At 44.6% G+C, this 19,627-nt stretch overlaps 1 protein-coding gene across 1 annotated transcript in view; it reads left to right on the top strand.

The window, feature by feature from the left end:
* Nucleotides 1-1,422: 1,422 nt before the first annotated feature.
* Nucleotides 1,423-19,627, top strand: part of LOC143747375 (zinc-binding protein A33-like) — a 39,169-nt gene continuing 20,964 nt past the window's right edge. The window contains exon 1 of the mRNA XM_077240143.1: nt 1,423-2,072. Within this exon, the coding sequence (XP_077096258.1) occupies nt 1,671-2,072 (402 nt within the window). The 5' untranslated portion in view covers nt 1,423-1,670. The remainder of the gene's footprint in view (nt 2,073-19,627) is intronic.

Here is a 19,627-nt window from a genome sequence, read left to right as displayed (position 1 = left end):
TTTGTGGCTGGAGTGGCTACAACTACTTTGAGGGTTTATGTCGCGGCTATCACCGGCCATCGGGTGTCAGACGAGGTCCCCCTAGGTAGACAATGTCTGGTCTCTTCGTTTATGCATGGAGTTAGATCCTTGAGGCCTTCGCGTCCTATTAGTGTCCCCACCTGGGACTTATCCATTGTTTTGGAAGGGCTATTGGAGCCTCCCTTTGAACGCTTGGAATCAGCTCTATACCTGATTCTGACTCTCAAGGTGCCACTTTGTTAGTATTGACCTCTCTCAAGTATGTGGGGGATCTGCAGGCTCTTTCTGTGAGTGAGCCTTGCATGAGATTTCCCCCGGGTATTCTGAAGGTGTTTCTGCGACCCAGACCTGGTTATGACCCCAAAGTTTTGTCCACGTCATTCCGCTCTCAGGTGGCCATGCTTCACTCTTTCTGTTCCACTTCTTCTTCTAGCTTTATATCAGAACAGGATTTGCTTTCTAGGATGCATTTCTTTGATTATGGATTTTTACACTGTAAAAAACGCCCCACAAAGGTTATTTCTGTGAGTGCTGTTAATGGCACTGGTTTCACTTCTATTCTGACGGTCTGTCTTCTGAAAAATCTCCCACTGTTGTTTGCTAAATTGTTCCTCCAGGACACACAAACTGGAGGGTTTTGTTTTTGTTTTTACTTCAAATAATGAATATTTTCTCTTTGCCTTGTCTCACTCATGGCATGATGGTTTATTTGAAGCACTAGATTGTTGACCACCACAAAATATTTAAGTACTTGTATGCACATACAAATATGATACCACATTGTAAAAAATATTGCTGTGAAATGTACAGTGAATTTTGGTTGCCAGCAAGCCTGTAAATTAACAAGAGAACTGTAAATCAACTACAATTACAACTACAATAAAACACAGGAAAACTGTAAAAACAGACAAACAAGAGCAGCTTTGGATTGACATGTCACAGTTTAGCCCAAATGATGATGATGAGTTACAAAATGGATTAAATAACAAAAGTATTTATTAAAAAAATAAAACTCAGATAAGTCATTGGATACTTAAATAAACTATGTACAAATAAAGATCAATGAATAAAACACACAAATAAACCGTCTTTGAGTATTTTTATTGTCAATATTTGAACAATATTTTTCATTGTTCTCTAGTGTATGATTCAAGGTTTTATACCATTATAACTGAGAAAGTTTCAATGCAAGTTTTTTTCAAATTTAACCTGAAGAAATCCTGAACTCATACTCAGAATTAGTGCACACACATTTAGGAGCAATGAGTAGTGAACACACACACACACACACACACACACACACACACACACACACACACACACACACACACACACACACACACACACACACACACACACACACACTTGTTTTTGCAGTTTTCTTTTACCCAAAGAAACTCCACCCTCATAAACTGCACCCTCTTACAACACTTACCAGTAAGAGACTGACTTATTTCTCTTTCTGTCATGCTGACTCTCTTCTCTCTCGACAAAAGCAATAAAGACGCAGCGATCAGTGGAGAATGAAGACAAACACTTTCAAGAAGGATTGTCGAGACATTTGTTTCTGAACAGAGAGCAGATCGTTGTGATTCTCAAGGTGATTCATTTTTAAACCCGTCGTTCAGAAAGTGAAAGTAAAGTTAAAAATGGCTTCACTAAATGTATTTGCTGAAGAGCTTTCTTGTCCCGTGTGCTGTGAAATCTTCAAGGCTCCTGTTGTTTTATCATGTAGTCACAGTTTCTGTAAAGAGTGTCTTCAACAGTTCTGGAGAACCAAGAAAACTCAGGAGTGTCCTGTCTGCAGGAGAAGATCCTCAAGAGATGAACCTCCTCTTAATCTGGTGTTAAAAAACTTGTGCGAGTCAATCCAGAAGGAGAGAAATGAGAAGCGTTCATCAGGATCTGAGGAGATCTGCAGTTTACACAGTGAGAAACTCAAACTCTTCTGTCTGGAGGACAAACAGCCTGTGTGTATAGTGTGTATTACTTCACAACAACATGACAATCATAAATTCAGACCCATCAGTGAAGTGGTTTCGTCATATAAGGTAAGACAAATGTCTTATATTTCACGTGAAAGTGAAAGTGGCATGTGAAGGCCAAACATGTAAACCCATACTCAGAATATGCGCACATATATTTAGTGAGTAGTGAACACACACACACACACGGATCAGTGATTGGGGATCAATGGATCCTCAGTCATTTCCTGCCAGTATTGAGAATAAAACACAGTTCTGGTAACAAGTCTGACTCTAAACATTAGGCCACGACTTCCCTTTATTTTACCTTAACAAAAAAAGAACAATACTTAGTCATAAACACAAATATTACATTCATGCACTCAATATTTATCTCTGCCATTTTACTCAACTTCAAATGACATTTACTGTGCTGTGAAAAAGTATTTGCCCCTATCCTGATTTCTTCTGTTATTGTGTCTCATACTAATTTAAATCATTTTTAAACAATATACTAGAGTTGGGGTACTCAAACTCGGACTCAGATTTCAATTTTGAACGAACTCGGGCTTGTCAGGCACTCGAGTGAATTTGTACTTGGACTTGACAAGGACTCTGACATTTTAGACTTGGAAAACACAGTACATATGAACCTAGTACATTTGAATCCGGGCACTGGAGGACACAATATATTATTATTCAAAAACTAAACAAAACTACTTACATTGTGTTGTTTCAGCATTAAGCATTGTAGCCAATCGCAGACATGTATATTAAGCACATGAACGCAGTGGCCAATCAGAGGCGTTTTAGCATCACCATGCTGAGAATATGCTCAAAATGTTCAGCACCAGCTTTATACTTTCACTAATCACCTCATAAACATCAATTTCTAGACGCAATGTAAATTAGAGATTGACTGTGCAGTGTGGACAACTTCAGTGTTTATGATGAGAGTTTTAGTGAGAGTCTAGAATGCGGTAAGTAAATGAAAGATTAAAGGGAGCGCTATTGACCTAAATAATAGTTTTGTTTTTCATGCTTCTAGAGGACCAGTGGTTAAAGGGTTAGTTCACCCAAAAATGAAAATTATGTCATTAATGACTCACCCTCATGAATGAGCACTGTGCCACTGTTCGTCCGACTGTTTGCACTGTATTTTACTTTATGTTTTAATTATTCTGATTTCTGTATTTTATCTTTTATTCTAAACTGTTTTAATTATTCTGATTTCTTTTGATTATTTTAATTTCTTCTATGTAAAGCACTTTGAATTACCATTGTGTATGAAATGTGCTATATAAATAAACTTGCCTTGCCTTGCCTTGCCTTGCCTCATGTCGCTCCAAGCCCGTAAGACCTCCATTCATCTTCAGAACACAGTTTAAGATATTTTAGATTCAGTCCGAGAGCTTTTTTTCCTCCATTGAAAATGTATGAACGGTATACTGTCCTTGTCCAGAAAGGAAATAAAGACATCATCAAAGTAGTCCATGTGACATCAGTGGGTTAGTTAGAATGTTTTGAAGCATCGGAAATACATTTTGGTCCAAAAATAACCAAAACTACGACTTTATTCAGCATTGTATTGTCCTCCGGTTCTGTTGGGGATTGGAGGGTTTTCAAGCATGACGTGCCTGTTTAATGTCCTGCCACATCATTTCTATTGGGTTCAAGTCAGGACTTTGACGAGGCCACTCCACTACTTTAACTGTGCTCTCTCAAGCCGTTCAGAGCTGGATTTACTCCTGTGCTTTGAACAATTTTCTTGCTGCTTTTGCTTCAACCTACAGACTGAAGATCTGAGATTCTCTGTTAGGATTTTCTGAAAAGCAGAAAGCAGAAAAATGCAATTCCTTCGATTGTTCATTGTTCTTCGCTCTTTTGTGGCTTCTTGCTGAGCCACTTCTGGGAAAGTTTGATACTGTTCCCAATTTATTTATTTTTCTGTTTGGAGATAATGGCTCTCGCTGTGATTCTCCAAGAGCCTTTGAAATAGCGTTGCAATTCTGACAGACAGACAGTGACGTGCGGTCTGAGTAGGCAAACTAGGCACTGCCTACCCTGCCAAAATTCAAAAATAAAAATGTTTATTAAGGCGAGACAATACAGGTGAATTGGGTAAAAATTTTAACTTACAGATATCACCTTGAAACTTTACCAGTTGATTACTCACATGAATAGGAGAAAAAAATGTATTGCAAGTTTTCTGTAATTTTTTGTTTAAATATGCTAATCAGGCTATATCTAATTAAATATGCGCTAATTTGCCTATATTTTGAAGTGACGTTTTTTGAAGATGAAAAAAACAAGGTTCAAATTTATTTTTGCATTTTGTTGATATATTCAATGAAAAGACATTTACAGAGGGGCTTATGAATATCTCCTTTTGTTACCCTGTAAATCAGAAAATACTGCCAATAGCCTTAAATTGATTTCCGCCCAATTTATAGGCATAAAATGTCATATAAATCAGGCCAAGAATGATATATAAACAAATCCCTCAGAACAAACCTTCACAATATAGTTAGGAATAGGACAGTAAAGTTTGGTGTATGTATGCGCTACAGAAGTGGAAAATCGTCACTAGGAGTGTGAGAAAAAACTCATTTTGAGAAAACGGCCTTTAAAGATTTTTATGGCAAAATTCCACTCATTTCTATTGAAAGCTATGAATTACAGACAAAATATGCTTTAGGTCCAAGTACAATCAATGTATCACACTGTTTAACATCCAAAACTCATCATTGCTTCATCCATCACTGATCATAACATCCAAAACAACACTCAAAACATCAAAGCCACACATCAATAGTCCATCGCACAGGTGTTTCTGCCTGAGGGACTCACAACCACTTTAGGATCCCACAATTACAGATTTGTTTAGTAATATATAGTAATTATATTATACAAAAACTGAAATGTGTTGTGTAATATAATTGTTTTGTATATATAGTGTGTAAAGTATAGTATTATGTGATGCATATGTATAATGTCAGAGCGCGTCACGTGACGATTCTGAATGAATCACGTTGTCAGAAATTGGCATCAGCCAATGAGATTGCGCATTTCGAGTTAAATCGCCCGTTTTACTTTCATGATTGGTTGCTGATAGACAGGAAATGACCATATTTGGATCCGACAGTATTGCAAAGGAGAGAGAGAGAGCTTTATACGGTGTGTGTGATGACAGGGTGCAGACAGCGATCGCGGAGCTGCAGGATGATTTAAGCCCCGTTCACACCGCCAGCGACTTTGTCGCTGTATGTCGCTAGGCTCTGTACTGTGAAGTCGCTTGTGGGCGTTCGTAGTGCTGTCGCTCTAATGTTATTGGTAGACTGCACGTCTGGCCATATCTATACAAAATACCATCACAAGTGATATATACAACTATATCATTTTAATTTGGCTAGGAATTAGGCTCAAAAGAAACAGTATGCTGTTGGGAGAGTGTTTTTATATTACCACAGCAGTGTTCAGTGGATTAAATAATTTACTAGATTAATGATCGATCAATCAACAAATTAAACTCACTCATATTGTCATAAATTACTAAAACGTCATTCGAATTTGACAAATAATCAATTTTCTTGTCCCTAATAGTCAACATAATGCAGGGGAAACTGTAAAATGAACTGCAGCAGTACTAAACTTGCATCAAAAAATTACACCACTCGAACTATAAATGTATGAATTAAACTTACTGACACTGTCGACAGTTTCTTTTCCATGGATCATTTTATTATATCCATATACAGTCAAATCATATAAAACAGTGAAATCGTCCTCGAACTCTTCTGTCTTGCCTGCACTCGAGACGGTGAAGTGAGCTCCACTGAAAGGCTTCTTTCCTATTGGATGTCGCTCGCGAAAATCACTTCTCATGTGCATAAAGTTGAAAAATTTCTCAACTTTTGTCGCTTGTCTCTTGTCGCTTGACACGCCCACATTCTGTCACCAACGGTCAATGTCGCCGTGTCGCCGGAAGTCGCCAGCGCTCTATTGAAATGAATGGGATCATGTCGCTTTGTCGCTGTGTGTCGCTGGCGGTGTGAACGGGGCTTTAGAACGCCAATTTTTGATGAATTTATGTGAAATCTACACACGCAAACAGACAAAGTGTAGTAAAATAAAGACCTAAATGTGTATTTTGGACTTTTTTTCAGCACAAGTCACAAATGTTATCGAAAAAAAATAGCCCAAAATCTCAAAATTGACCAATGAAAAAAAAACGATGTTTTTGCCTGCCGTGTCTCGCCTTAAATAATAAACTTGTATTTGTAATTTTACTGTTTATTCTTATGATTTATATGCAATATGTGTGTTATTCCAATTGTTTAGACGTTCTGATGACAAATGTAGCAGTTACCCATAATCAAATAAAAAACAAATGGTAGAATAAGCAGTGCTTTTACTGTCCATTCACTGCAGAAGACCATAGAATATATACTAGATGTCACCTTAGGGTTCTAAGCATGCGTCAAAACCGCCGCCATCTTGGAACAGGGGTCTTGTCATAGGAAGTAGCTAGGTAACGCTGAATTCATGGATGATGCCGGACTTTTGTGTTGCGTATGGATGTTCACACGAACTAAATCTAGAAACCAGATAGCAAAGGATTACATTTCACAAAAATTTGAATTTTTGTACATTTTTTTAAATTTCTCTGGACTCAATGATAAATACATGTCTGACCGTTGGAACGAACCAAAACAGCTAGAAAATCGCATTCATGACGATTTATGGTGATTTTATTTCCATTAGACATTAAAGAGGAGGGGCTCCCCTGTTCCATGATTGCGGCCCTATTGACGCATTCGTTCCAATGAACTGCCGTAGCCAAGGCCACCTCTAGTGTATATATCTATGGAAGAAAACAAGCGAAAAACCCATGTTGCGCATTTCACACTTCGATCCTGTATTCTTCAACATGTACGGCAAAAAGCACAAATCTGCTGTGCCTTTGGATGTCAATATGTTATGCCATATGAGACTGTGAGAGTACACGATATACATCCTGATTCGCTTGTGCGTAACGTTTACTGTTATTACGTATTATTAGCCTAAACAATAAATCAGGTAGTCTGCTCTCATAACTCAGTGCCTACCCTCTTTAAGACATCACCGCACGTCACGGCAGACAGATGGATTAGTGAAGCCATACCGGACAAAGCAATACATCTGCCGGGCTTCCAGCTGTTCCGAGCGGATCGCGTCGCGGAGCTAACGGGGAAAACGAGAGGTGGTGGATTGTGTTTCTACATTAACGAAAGTTGGTGTTCAGATGGGGGTGAAGAAGAAGAAGATGTGCTCTCCTAACTTAGAGGCAAATTTCATAAACTGTAAACCCTTCTACTCACCTCGGGAGTTTTCCTCTTTCATTCTCGTGAATGTATACATCCCTCCAGACGCGTGCGTGAGCGCGGCGCTACAACAGCTGGTTGAACAAATAGCTGAAACAGAACAAAGGTACCCAGACTCTCTTTTAATCATTCTTGGGGATTTTAACAAAGCAAATCTTTCCCGTGAACTACCAAAGTACAGACAGCACGTTACATGTCCCACAAGAGACAGTAATATACTGGACCACTGTTACACCACAATAAAAAATGCGTATCACTCCATCCCACGGGCAGCTTTGGGGCTCTCTGATCACTGTTTGGTTCATCTCATACCGACCTACAGGCAGAAACTGAAATCAGCTAAACCTGTAATAAGGACTGTAAAAAGATGGACTAATAAAGCAGAGCAGGATCTACAGGCCTGCTTTGATTGCACTGATTGGACTGTTTTTGAAGCTGCTACCAACGATCTGGATGAGCTCACAGATACTGTAACATCATATATAAGTTTCTGTGAGGATACATGCATTCCTACCAGGACATTCTTATCATTTACTAATGATAAACCATGGTTTACTGGGAAACTCAAACACCTTCGTCATGCCAAAGAGGATGCCTAAAGAAGTGGGGATAAAATGTTGTATAACCAGGCCAGAAACAGACTGACAAAGGAGATCAGAGTTGCTAAAAGAAGCTACTCTGAAAAACTGAAAAAACAGTTTTCAGCCAACCAGAGCCGGTGCCAGCCGAGCGCTGATGAGGGGGCGTCTGAAATACCGAGAGGGGGCGTTCACATTAACGTACGTCACCACTTTTTGCCAGGGCCGATCTTCTCCCCACCACTTTTTAAAACATCTTCGCGGCACGGATGTACCAATACAAAGTAATAAAACATCTCCAGTTAACTAGCAGAGATTCATTTTGTTCGTTTGTCAAATTAGAGTCGTTAGGCGCTGAAATGTGTTGCTTTTTAAATCAAGTGATCAAAGTGCTCGTTGCCGCTGCAATCAGTGAAGCGGATACAGTGTTGTCTTGTGGCTCGCTCAGCTTTCACACGGACGCGCACTTCATATCGTTGTTGCGGGGAGACTCTATTCGTTACGGTGAAATCACAAAAGAAAATGCACACAAACGTGTCCCTGCTTGATATAGACTGTTATAGACGATTGATAAGACATTTTAATGAGAGAGAAAAAAAACTTTTTGCTAAAAAGGCTTAGCCTTCCCCTGGGCACGGACGTGAGACTAGCAATATAGCCTACAATTCGAGTGAAATGTCTCCCTCAAAAGCAGCCTGACTGCTTCTACTAGCTGCTTTTATAAAGAAATGCTGCACATAATTGCTGGTCTAGGATCGGTTTCCTCAATCCACTCCATAACCAAATGATAAGCGTGACTGGGCTGGCTCAGTATATGTGGAAAACGACGTAAACTACATGCCGTTTTTTTTCCGATAAACAATTTTTAAATAAATGAAAGCAATATAATTTATAAATTGCAATGTTTTTATTAAATTGTGATCACTTTAAATACAAATTCATTAATTTGCACGTTGTGTCGAGCCCGGCCCGGCCCGACACATTAACTGTAAAATTATGAGCCCGAGCCCGATTTAAACCCGAAGATTTTTTAATACGTGGCTCGTTATAACTGACGTTCTCAACTACTTTCTGTGTTACTTTCCCCCGCCCGCAACATTAATGTTTTGTCCCGCTCCTGCCCACAAATATACTTTTTTTTTCTGTAGGCTACCTCCAAAATACAAATACTATGTCGCCATCATACACATCAGCATAAATGCTCCTGATAAATTTGTTACTATAGCATTAACTTTAAAGCTTGTTATTGCTTGTTATTAAAGCACACATATAGTTGTTCTTGTTGCTTTTCTGCAACATATGAATAAAAATGTAGGCCTATTAGTTATTATATGTTTTATTCATAAATATTTCTAATAATTCGCGAATCGTTTTATTCTCCCGCAACCCGCACACGGAGTGATGTGCATTACCGCCCGCGCTCGGCCATCAAATCTAGTCCTGCGCCGCACTCTATTGCGTTGGGAGTGCACGTCTTTAGATCAAGGGCCCGGCCCGGCCCGGCCCGAGGATAGTGACGGGAAATATCGTCGGTTCGGGTCAAGTTCGGGCTCGAGCAGAGAATCTATAGCTCTAATTGAGAGTGACAAAACTAAACAACGAGGCGAGGGCATCATCAACGTACGCATGATGCCATGTCTAAACCTCTATGGTCTTAACGCAGAATTTTGCTGCATTATAGGTTAGGCAATGTTTATTTATATTGGCTGCCAGACATACAGTAGCCTCCTGCTTGCTTTTTTGCTCAAATTAACAGTTTGTAAACGTAGGGCAGGCTATAGTTGCGCTAATAACAAATGAGTTAACGGGAGCGTTTATACTGGGACGTTTAAGTTGTTTAAAACTACAACTACGACGTTGGTTAAAACTACATGGTTGGGAAATCTATTTAAATGCAGGGGAAGCACACATCTTAGCCTTACCCTGGAGTTGGTTCACCCTCCGCCTATGCCGACTCGACCGATTGCCCCCGATATGCAATATTCAACCTTGAAATTATGGAATATCCGTTCTACAGTCCGTAGCCGTCGTGTGATCTTTCCCGTATGTGAAATTTAACATAATGCTAAGGTGAGCGAGCATGCAAAATCGAACCACCAATCAAAAATCGACTTTGTCTAACATACTGTCCTTAATTAAAATATTATTAATTTAGCTTAATATTCACCAAAACAAGAAAATGTGAAAATGTAATTGGCAAATGTGATTTTTAAATAGTATATTTTATCAGTAAAATCCCGTTTACATTCATGGTGATCTGAGGGGGCGGGAGAGTCCCGTTGAGGGGGCGTCGCCCCCTCACGCCCCCCCATGGCGCCGGCCCTGCAGCCAACGACCCATCATAAGTCTGGAATGGCCTGAGGAACATCACCAACTACAAGTCACCATCCCCCCGATCTGTGGACAATCAACACCTGGCTGATGATTTAAACTCATTTTATTGCAGGTTTGAAAAGCCCTCTATTCACACCACACACCGGCTCAGACCTGCACTTCACACATTCAACATCACCTCCTGCACTCCCATTCCTCCCCACTCCTGCCATCCAACCTGAGCTTAAGGTCTGTGTGGAGGACGTGAGCAGAGTCTTCAAAAAACATAAGTCTAGGAAAGCCTCAGGCCCAGACGGCATCTCATCTGCTTGTCTAAAAGCCTGCACTGAACAATTGTCCCCGGTCTTCACGCAGATCTTCAACAGATCATTGGAGCAGTGTGAAGTTCCCTGCTGCTTCAAGCACTCCACTATCATCTGGTCTCCAAAAAACCCCAAATCACTGGACTTAATGACTACAGACCTGTCGCTCTCACGTTTGTGGTCATGATCTACAGTCCAAGATGGCGCCGCGGATGGCTGCCTCGGTGTGGAGCTCTCCAGCTATTGTGTTGTTTTTGTTCGTTTGTTCTGCGTTTAGTCATTCTTTTCCTATCAGTTTCACCAAAGACGAACTACTGGACATTAGGAAACACACACCAGAAACCTTTTCTACAGTTTTTGATTATTCGGACGTTTTGCTGGACATTCTCGTCGGAGGGGCAGCGTTGTTGTTCAAACGCGCGTTCAGACGCAAACGCGGGAAGTGAGCCGGCGCGCTGGTTAAACTCCGAGAGCGCGGACTGCGCACTGCACTCCCCAGCATTCATCTCGCGAATCTCCGATCCCTTCCTAACAAAACGGATGAACTTCTTCTCCTCACCCACACTAACAAGGATTTTTTAAACTCTGCTGCTTTGTGCTTCACTGAAACCTGGCTGAGTGAAGCCATACCGGACAACGCAATACATCTGCCGGGCTTCCAGCTGTTCCGAGCGGATCGCATCGCGGAGCTAACGGGGAAAACGAGAGGTGGTGGATTGTGTTTCTACATTAACGAAAGTTGGTGTTCAGATGTAACAACACTGAAGAAGATGTGCACTCCTAATTTAGAGGCACATTTCATAAACTGTAAACCCTTCTACTCGCCTCGGGAATTTTCCTCTTTCATTCTCGTGAATGTTTACATCCCTCCAGACGCGTGCGCGAGCGCGGCGCTACAACAGCTGGCTGAACAAATATCTGAAACGGAACAAAGGTACCCAGACTCTATTTTAATCATTCTTGGGGATTTTAACAAAGCAAATCTTTCCCGTGAACTACCAAAATACAGACAGCACGTTACATGTCCCACCAGAGACAGTAATATACTGGACCACTGTTACACCACAATAAGAAATGCATATCACTCCGTCCCACGGGCAGCTTTGGGGCTCTCTGATCACTGTTTGGTTCATCTCATACCGACCTACAGGCAGAAACTGAAATCAGCTAAACCTGGAATAAGGACTGTGAAAAGATGGACTAATGAAGCAGAGCAGAATCTACAGGCCTGCTTTGATTGCACTGATTGGACTGTTTTTGAAGCTGCTACCAATGATCTGGATGAGCTCACAGATACTGTAACATCATTTATAAGTTTCTGTGAGGATACATGCATTCCTACCAGGACATTCTTATCATTCACTAATGATAAACCATGGTTTACTGGGAAACTCAAACACCTTCGTCATGCCAAAGAGGATGCTTACAGGAGTGGGGATAAAATCTTGTATAACCAGGCCAGAAACAGATTGACAAAGGAGATCAGAGTTGCTAAAAGGAACTACTCTGATAAACTGAAAAAACAGTTTTCATCCAACGACCCATCATCAGTCTGGAATGGCCTGAGGAACATTACCAACTACAAGTCACCATCCCCTCGATCTGTGGACAATCAACACCTGGCTGACGATTTAAATTCATTTTACTGCCGGTTTGAAAAGCCCTCATTCACACCACACACCCGGTCTGATCTGCACTTCACACATTCAGCATCACCTCCTGTTCTCCAATTATCACTCCCCCCTCCTGCCATCCAACCTGAGCTTAAGGTCTGTGTGGAGGACGTGAGCCGAGTCTTCAAAAAACAGAAGACTAGGAAAGCCTCAGGCCCAGACGGCATCTCATCTGCTTGTTTAAAAGCCTGCGCTGACCAACTGGCCCCGGTCTTCACGCAGATCTTCAACAGATCATTGGAGCAGTGTGAAGTTCCCTGCTGCTTCAAACGCTCCACTATCATTCCTGTCCCCAAAAAACCCAAAATCACTGGACTTAATGACTACAGACCTGTCGCTCTCACGTCTGTGGTCATGAAGTCGTTTGAAAGACTGGTGCTGGCCCACCTGAAGGACATCACTGGACCCCTGCTGGATCCCTTTCAGTTTGCTTACAGAGCAAACAGGTCTGTGGATGATGCAGTCAACATGGGACTGCATTATATCCTGCAACATCTCGACAGACCAGGGACTTATGCAAGGATCCTCTTTGTGGACTTCAGTTCGGCCTTCAATACCATCATGCCTGGTCTTCTCACAGCCAAACTGACCCAGCTCTCCATACCATCCTCGATCTGTCAGTGGATCACCAGCTTCCTGACGGACCGGCAGCAGCGAGTGAGACTGGGGAGACACACATCCAAGACACTCACAATCAGCACTGGTGCTCCCCAAGGGTGCGTTCTCTCCCCACTGCTCTTCTCCCTGTACACTAATGACTGCACTTCTAAAGACCCCACTGTCAAGCTCCTGAAATTTGCAGACGACACCACTGTCATCGGTCTCATCCGAAACGGTGACGAGTCTGCTTACAGACTGGAGGTTGAACAGCTGGCTGCCTGGTGCAGTTATAACAACCTTGAGCTGAACACGCTCAAAACAGTGGAGATGATCGTGGACTTCAGGAGGAACAGCTCAGCACTCCTCCCACTCACCATCATGAACAGCACTGTGGAAGCAGTGGAGTCATTCAGGTTCCTGGGCACTATCATCTCTCAGGACCTGAAGTGGGACAATCACATTGACTCCACTGTGAAAAAGGCCCAGCAGAGACTGTACTTCCTTCGCCAGCTGAGGAAGTTCAACCTGCCACAGGATCTGCTGATTCAGTTCTACTCAGCCGTCATTGAGTCTGTCTTGTGCGCTTCCATCACTGTCTGGTTTGGTTCAGCTACCAAATCAGACATCAGGAGACTACAACGGACAGTCCGGACTGCGGAGAGGATTATTGGTGCCCCCCTGCCAAACCTCCAGGACCTGTACTCTTCCAGAGTGAGGAAGAGAGCAGGTAAAATCATCACAGACTCCACTCACCCTGGACACCACCTGTTTGAACTGTTACCGTCAAGACGGAGACTCAGATCACTGGCCACAAGAACATCTCGGCACAGGAACAGTTTCTTCCCACAGGCCATTTCCCTCCTGAACAGTTAACACTCCTCCCAAGGCATATGCCTGTAAGTGCAATACTCCCACTGTTTAGTGCAATATCCCACAACTCAGGTGATACTTATATGTAGATTTATTTATTTATAATATTCAAAACACTGTAAATAGGTTCATAATCTGTAAATCTGAAAATGTCTATTCTGACTAAACCCAACTGTGATAGTTTTATTCTCATATATTTATATTTTTATTTTTTATTCTTATAATTTGTAGTATTATGTTTCATGTTGTATTTGTATATGTCCACTGGAAGCCTCAGTACCAAAACAAATTCCTTGTGTGTGCAAGCACACTTGGCAATAAAGCTCTTTCTGATTCTGATTCTGATTCTGATGAAGTCGTTTGAAAGACTGGTGTTGGCCCACCTGATGGACATCACTGGACCCCTGCTGGATCCCTTTCAGTTTGCTTACAGAGCAAACAGGTCTGTGGATGATGCAGTCAACATGGGACTGCATTATATCCTGCAACATCTCGACAGACCTGGGACTTATGCAAGGATCTTATTTGTGGACTTCAGTTCGGCCTTCAACACCATCATGCCTGATCTTCTCACAGCCAAACTGACCCAGCTCTCCAGACCATCCTCGATCTGTCAGTGGATCACCAGCATCCAGGACTCTCACCACCAGCACTGGCACCCCCCAAGGGTGCGTTCTCTCCCCACTGCTCTTCTCCCTGTACACTAATGACTGCACTTCTAAAGACCCCACTGTCAAGCTCCTGAAATTTGCAGACGACGCCACTGTCATTGGTCTCATCCAAAACGGTGACGAGTCTTCTTACAGACTGGAGGTTGAACAGCTGGCTGTCTGGTGCAGTTATAACAACCTTGAGCTGAACATGCTCACGCTGTCACGGTAGACATATTCTCTGTTCCTTCTAGTCTTGTGTTTATGTTGTTGGGTGAGTGCACGTGTGTAGTGGGTGTGAGTGTATGACATCACCTGATCCGCTCCAGCTGATCGTCATTCATCACCAGCTGCAATCAATCTCACGACTCCTTAAATACTTACCACTGTTCTATCATCCCTGTCAGATCGTTGTTTGATGTCCTGCGTGTTGGTGTTCCGGTGTTCTGTTCCTGCTTTGTGTTCCTGTTCCTCGTCGTCTGCATCTGGTTCTCCTGTCTTCTCACCGTCACCTCCGCACCGCACTTCTTCACGGATCCTGGCCATCGAAGTCCCTGCGTCACGGTGTTCCTCCTGCTTGTACTGTATTCCATTTATCATCCATTAAACTGTTAACTCGCAACTGCTTCCTGTCCTTTATCCAGACATTATGACAGAACGATCTGACCCTCAAATGGAAGCAGCGAGTTCATCTTCGGGATCCTTGGAAGAATTTATCCAACATAGCATTCGGAGGATGGATTCTCAGCAGCGGGATATCGGCGACACGGGCCGGGCAGTACAAGCATTAGTGACGCAGGTGTCCGAGCTCACCCAGCAGATCCAACGCCTACAGAATCCCGCTGCGCCGCCCACGCCGGCCGTTCCCCCACCAACTCCAGAGAGACCATCGCAGACCGAGCCCCGCCTACCGGTACCAGAGTCATACGCTGGAGAACCAGCCTTTTGCAGAGCGTTTCTGACACGCTGCTCCATGCACTTCGCTCTTCAACCACATACTTTCAACACGGAACAGGCTAAAGTGGCGTTCGTGCTGACGTTGCTAACCGGGAAGGCGGCGCTTTGGGGAACGGCGGTGTGGGAGAATCAGAATCCATGCTGCGCCTCGTTCCAGACCCTCGCCGCCGAGATGAGAAAAGTATTCGATCGGGCTGTCTCTGGGAGGGAGGCAGCCAGAGCATTGGCGGACCTTCGTCAGGGAGAGAAATCTGTCTCCGACTTCTCGATCGAGTTTCGGACCTTGGCGGCGGAGTGCGGCTGGAACGAGGAGGCGCAGTGGGATATGTTCCTGCATGGGTTGGCTGACCACGTCCTGAAAGAGATTTACGCCCTGGATCTGCCGACCACACTGAATGGCCTCATTGATCTTGCTCTGCGGGTGGACGCCCGACTGTCAAGAGTCGAGCGTCGGATTCCGTCCACCCGTACCTTCGGAGGAAATGACGTGACACGATCCAGCGGCAGGGACGTGGTCAGCCCCGTCTACGATCCCGAGCCCATGCAGGTGGGTCGAGCTCGGCTTTCCCGGGAGGAGAGGGAGAGGCGGAGGTCCCAGGGCCTTTGCCTGTATTGTGGAGGAGCGGGACATTTTGCTTATAATTGCCCGGTAAAAGGCCAAGCCCGATAGTAAACTTGAGGCTACTATCGGGTGGGATCTCCGCCAGGAAGACCTCATCAGCGACTACATCTACCTCCACGCTCCTCCCGGTGAGACTAAGATGGTCAGTCCATCAGCACGACTGCCAAGCACTTCTGGACTCTGGGGCTGAAGGTAATTTTATGGACCACACTTTTGCACAGAAATTTCAGATTCCCCTCAGAACTCTCACTCATAGGATCGCGGTTCACGCACTCAATGGACAAGAACTTCCCACCATTTCCCTCTCCACTCAAGACATTACCCTTATCACTTCTGGCAATCACTCTGAGACAGTTTCATTCTACATCATGGATTCACCTCTTGCACCCGTCGTCCTCGGACATCCCTGGCTCCTCCAACACAATCCCCGGGTGGACTGGTTTCATGGATCAGTGCTGGAGTGGAGCAAGGAATGTCATAAGTCTTGTCTCGTGTCTGCTTGTTCGTCTGTGCCTGTTTCTGTTTTTCAGGAGGAAACAGGGGATCTGTCTAACGTGCCCGCTGAGTATCTGGATCTGAAGGAGGTGTTCAGTAAGTCTCGTGCTGCTTCTCTTCCTCCGCATCGTCCCTATGACTGTGCTATAGATTTACTGCCAGGTAAGTCTCCGCCTAAGGGCAAGTTATATTCACTTTCTATTCCAGAAAGAGAGGCTATGGAGAAATACATTTCTGATTCTCTAGCAACCAAGTTCATTCGCCCATTCCTCTTCTCCAGCGGGGGCGGGGTTCTTTTTTGTGGGGAAGAAGGACGGTTCTCTGCGACCTTGTATTGATTACCGGGGGTTGAATAACATCACGGTAAAGAATACGTATCCTTTGCCGCTGATGTCTTCAGCCTTCGAGAGGTTGCAGGGAGCGTCTATCTTCACAAAATTGGATTTGCGTAACGCTTATCATTTGGTTCGCATTAGGGAGGGGGATGAGTGGAAAACTGCTTTTAACACCCCCAGGGGGCACTTTGAATATTTGGTCATGCCTTTTGGGTTGTCCAACTCCCCAGCAGTTTTCCAGGCACTGGTCAATGACGTGTTGCGAGATATGATCGATCAGTTCATATATGTCTACCTGGATGACATATTGATTTTTTCTTCTTCTCTCCAGGAACATGTGCAACACGTCCGACGAGTGCTTCAGAGGTTGCTAGAGAATGGGCTTTTTGTCAAGGCGGAGAAATGCGATTTTCATGCACAGTCGGTTCCGTTCTTGGGACACATCGTGTCGTCTGAAGGTATGCGGATGGACCCTGAGAAGATCAAGGCTGTGGTGAATTGGCCAACCCCGGATTCTCGCAAGGCCCTGCAGAGGTTCCTGGGGTTCGCCAATTTCTACCGGCGTTTTATTCGCAATTTCAGCCAACTAGTCGCTCCTCTGACTGCCTTGACCTCCCCCAGAACTACGTTCAGGTGGTCTGACACGGCGGAAGCCGTGTTTACCAAACTGAAAGGCCGCTTTGTTTCAGCCCCCATCCTTGTCGCCCCTGATCCCTCACGTCAGTTCATGGTGGAGGTCGACGCGTCAGAGGTGGGAGTAGGTGCAGTGCTGTCCCAACGCTCTCCGGCAGACGACAAGATGCATCCCTGCGCGTTTTTGTCCCATCGTTTGTCACCAGCCGAACGTAACTACGACATTGGTAACAGAGAGCTGTTGGCAGTTAAGTTAGCATTGGAGGAATGGCGCCACTGGTTAGAAGGGTCGGGGGTACCTTTTATCGTCTGGACTGATCACAAGAACCTAGAATACATCAGAACCGCCAAAAGATTGAACTCCAGGCAGGCTCGGTTGGCACTTTTTTTCGGTCGTTTTGACTTTACTCTTTCATACCGTCCGGGTTCCAAGAACATCAAACCCGACGCCTTGTCTCGCATATTTGATTTTTCCGAACGCCCGTCTACTCCCGAGTGCATTTTACCCGAAACTCTATTCGTTTCCACACTCACATGGGAGGTCGAATCGAGGGTCGAGAAGGCCTTAGAAGGGGTAACGCCTCCGCCCGGTTGCCCACCGAATCGTTTGTTTGTGCCGGAGGGATTACGGTCTGACGTTATCCAGTGGGGTCATGGCTCCAATATAGCTTGCCATCCAGGAGTTAATCGCACTAGCTTTTTAGTCAAGCAACGATTCTGGTGGCCACTTATGGCTCGCGACATTCACGATTTTGTTTTGGCCTGCTCGGTTTGTGCTACTGGTAAGACTTCCAATCGACCTCCAGACGGGTTACTTCAGCCGCTGTCGGTTCCTTCGAGACCCTGGTCCCATATCGCTCTAGATTTTATCACCGCCCTCCCCCCCTCTCAGGGGAACACAGTCGTTTTGACTGTGGTGGACCGGTTCTCGAAGGCAGCCCATTTTGTTCCCTTACCCAAATTACCCTCAGCTAAGGAGACGGCGGTGACGGTCGTTGACCACGTTTTTCGGTTACATGGCCTCCCGATTGACGTGGTTTCCGACAGGGGACCCCAGTTCGTGTCCAAATTTTGGCAAGAGTTTTGTAGATTATTGGGGGCGACGGTTAGTCTATCCTCTGGGTTTCATCCCCAGAGCAATGGTCAAACCGAGAGGGCCAATCAGGATTTGGAGAGAGTGTTGCGATGTTTGGTCTCCAAGAATCCTTCCTCATGGAGCCAACAGTTGTCTATGGTGGAGTACGCCCACAACACGTTGCCAGTGTCAGCCACGGGCCTATCTCCGTTCGAGTGTAGCGTAGGTTACCAGCCACCAATTTTTCCCAGTATGGAATCCGAGGTTGCGGTCCCCTCCGCTCACGCCTTTGTTCAGAGGTGTCACCGCACCTGGACTAGAGCCCGTGAGACTCTACTCCAGGTGGGGGCGCGCACCAAGGCCAAGGCCGATCGCCACAGGTCAAAGCCTCCCGTATACGTCGTTGGTCAAAAAGTGTGGCTTTCAACTAAGAACATTCCACTGCGCACCGTCTCTAATAAGCTTGCACCCAAATTTATTGGCCCGTTTCCTGTCACCAAGATCATTAGTCCGGTGGCAGTCCGCCTCAAGTTACCTCCAGCGTACAGGAGGGTCCATTCCGCCTTTCATGTATCCAAAATTAAACCCGTGTTTCATTCTCATATTAATCCGCCCGTCCCGGTTCCTCCCCCACCGCGGCTCGTAGATGGGGAGACCACATATTCGGTTAATCGTATTCTGGACTCTAGGCGGAGAGGACGCGGATTTCAGTACTTGGTGGACTGGGAAGGTTACGGTCCGGAGGAGAGAAGTTGGGTGCCTGCTAGAGACATCCTGGATCACTCCCTTATCGATGATTACAATCGACAGGTAACGGAGTCTGGGAACGCCAGGAGGCGTTCTTAGGAGGAGGGGTACTGTCACGGTAGACATATTCTCTGTTCCTTCTAGTCTTGTGTTTATGTTGTTGGGTGAGTGCACGTGTGTAGTGGGTGTGAGTGTATGACATCACCTGATCCGCTCCAGCTGATCGTCATTCATCACCAGCTGCAATCAATCTCACGACTCCTTAAATACTTACCACTGTTCTATCATCCCTGTCAGATCGTTGTTTGATGTCCTGCGTGTTGGTGTTCCGGTGTTCTGTTCCTGCTTTGTGTTCCTGTTCCTCGTCGTCTGCATCTGGTTCTCCTGTCTTCTCACCGTCACCTCCGC

This window comes from Siphateles boraxobius, unplaced genomic scaffold (assembly GCF_051911475.1).
Source record: "Siphateles boraxobius isolate OS27281-9 unplaced genomic scaffold, OSU_SipBor_1 22, whole genome shotgun sequence".
NCBI lineage: Eukaryota > Metazoa > Chordata > Actinopteri > Cypriniformes > Leuciscidae > Siphateles > Siphateles boraxobius.
The sequence above is the reverse complement of the archived record's forward strand: the minus strand, read 5'-3'. Positions and strand labels throughout refer to the sequence as shown.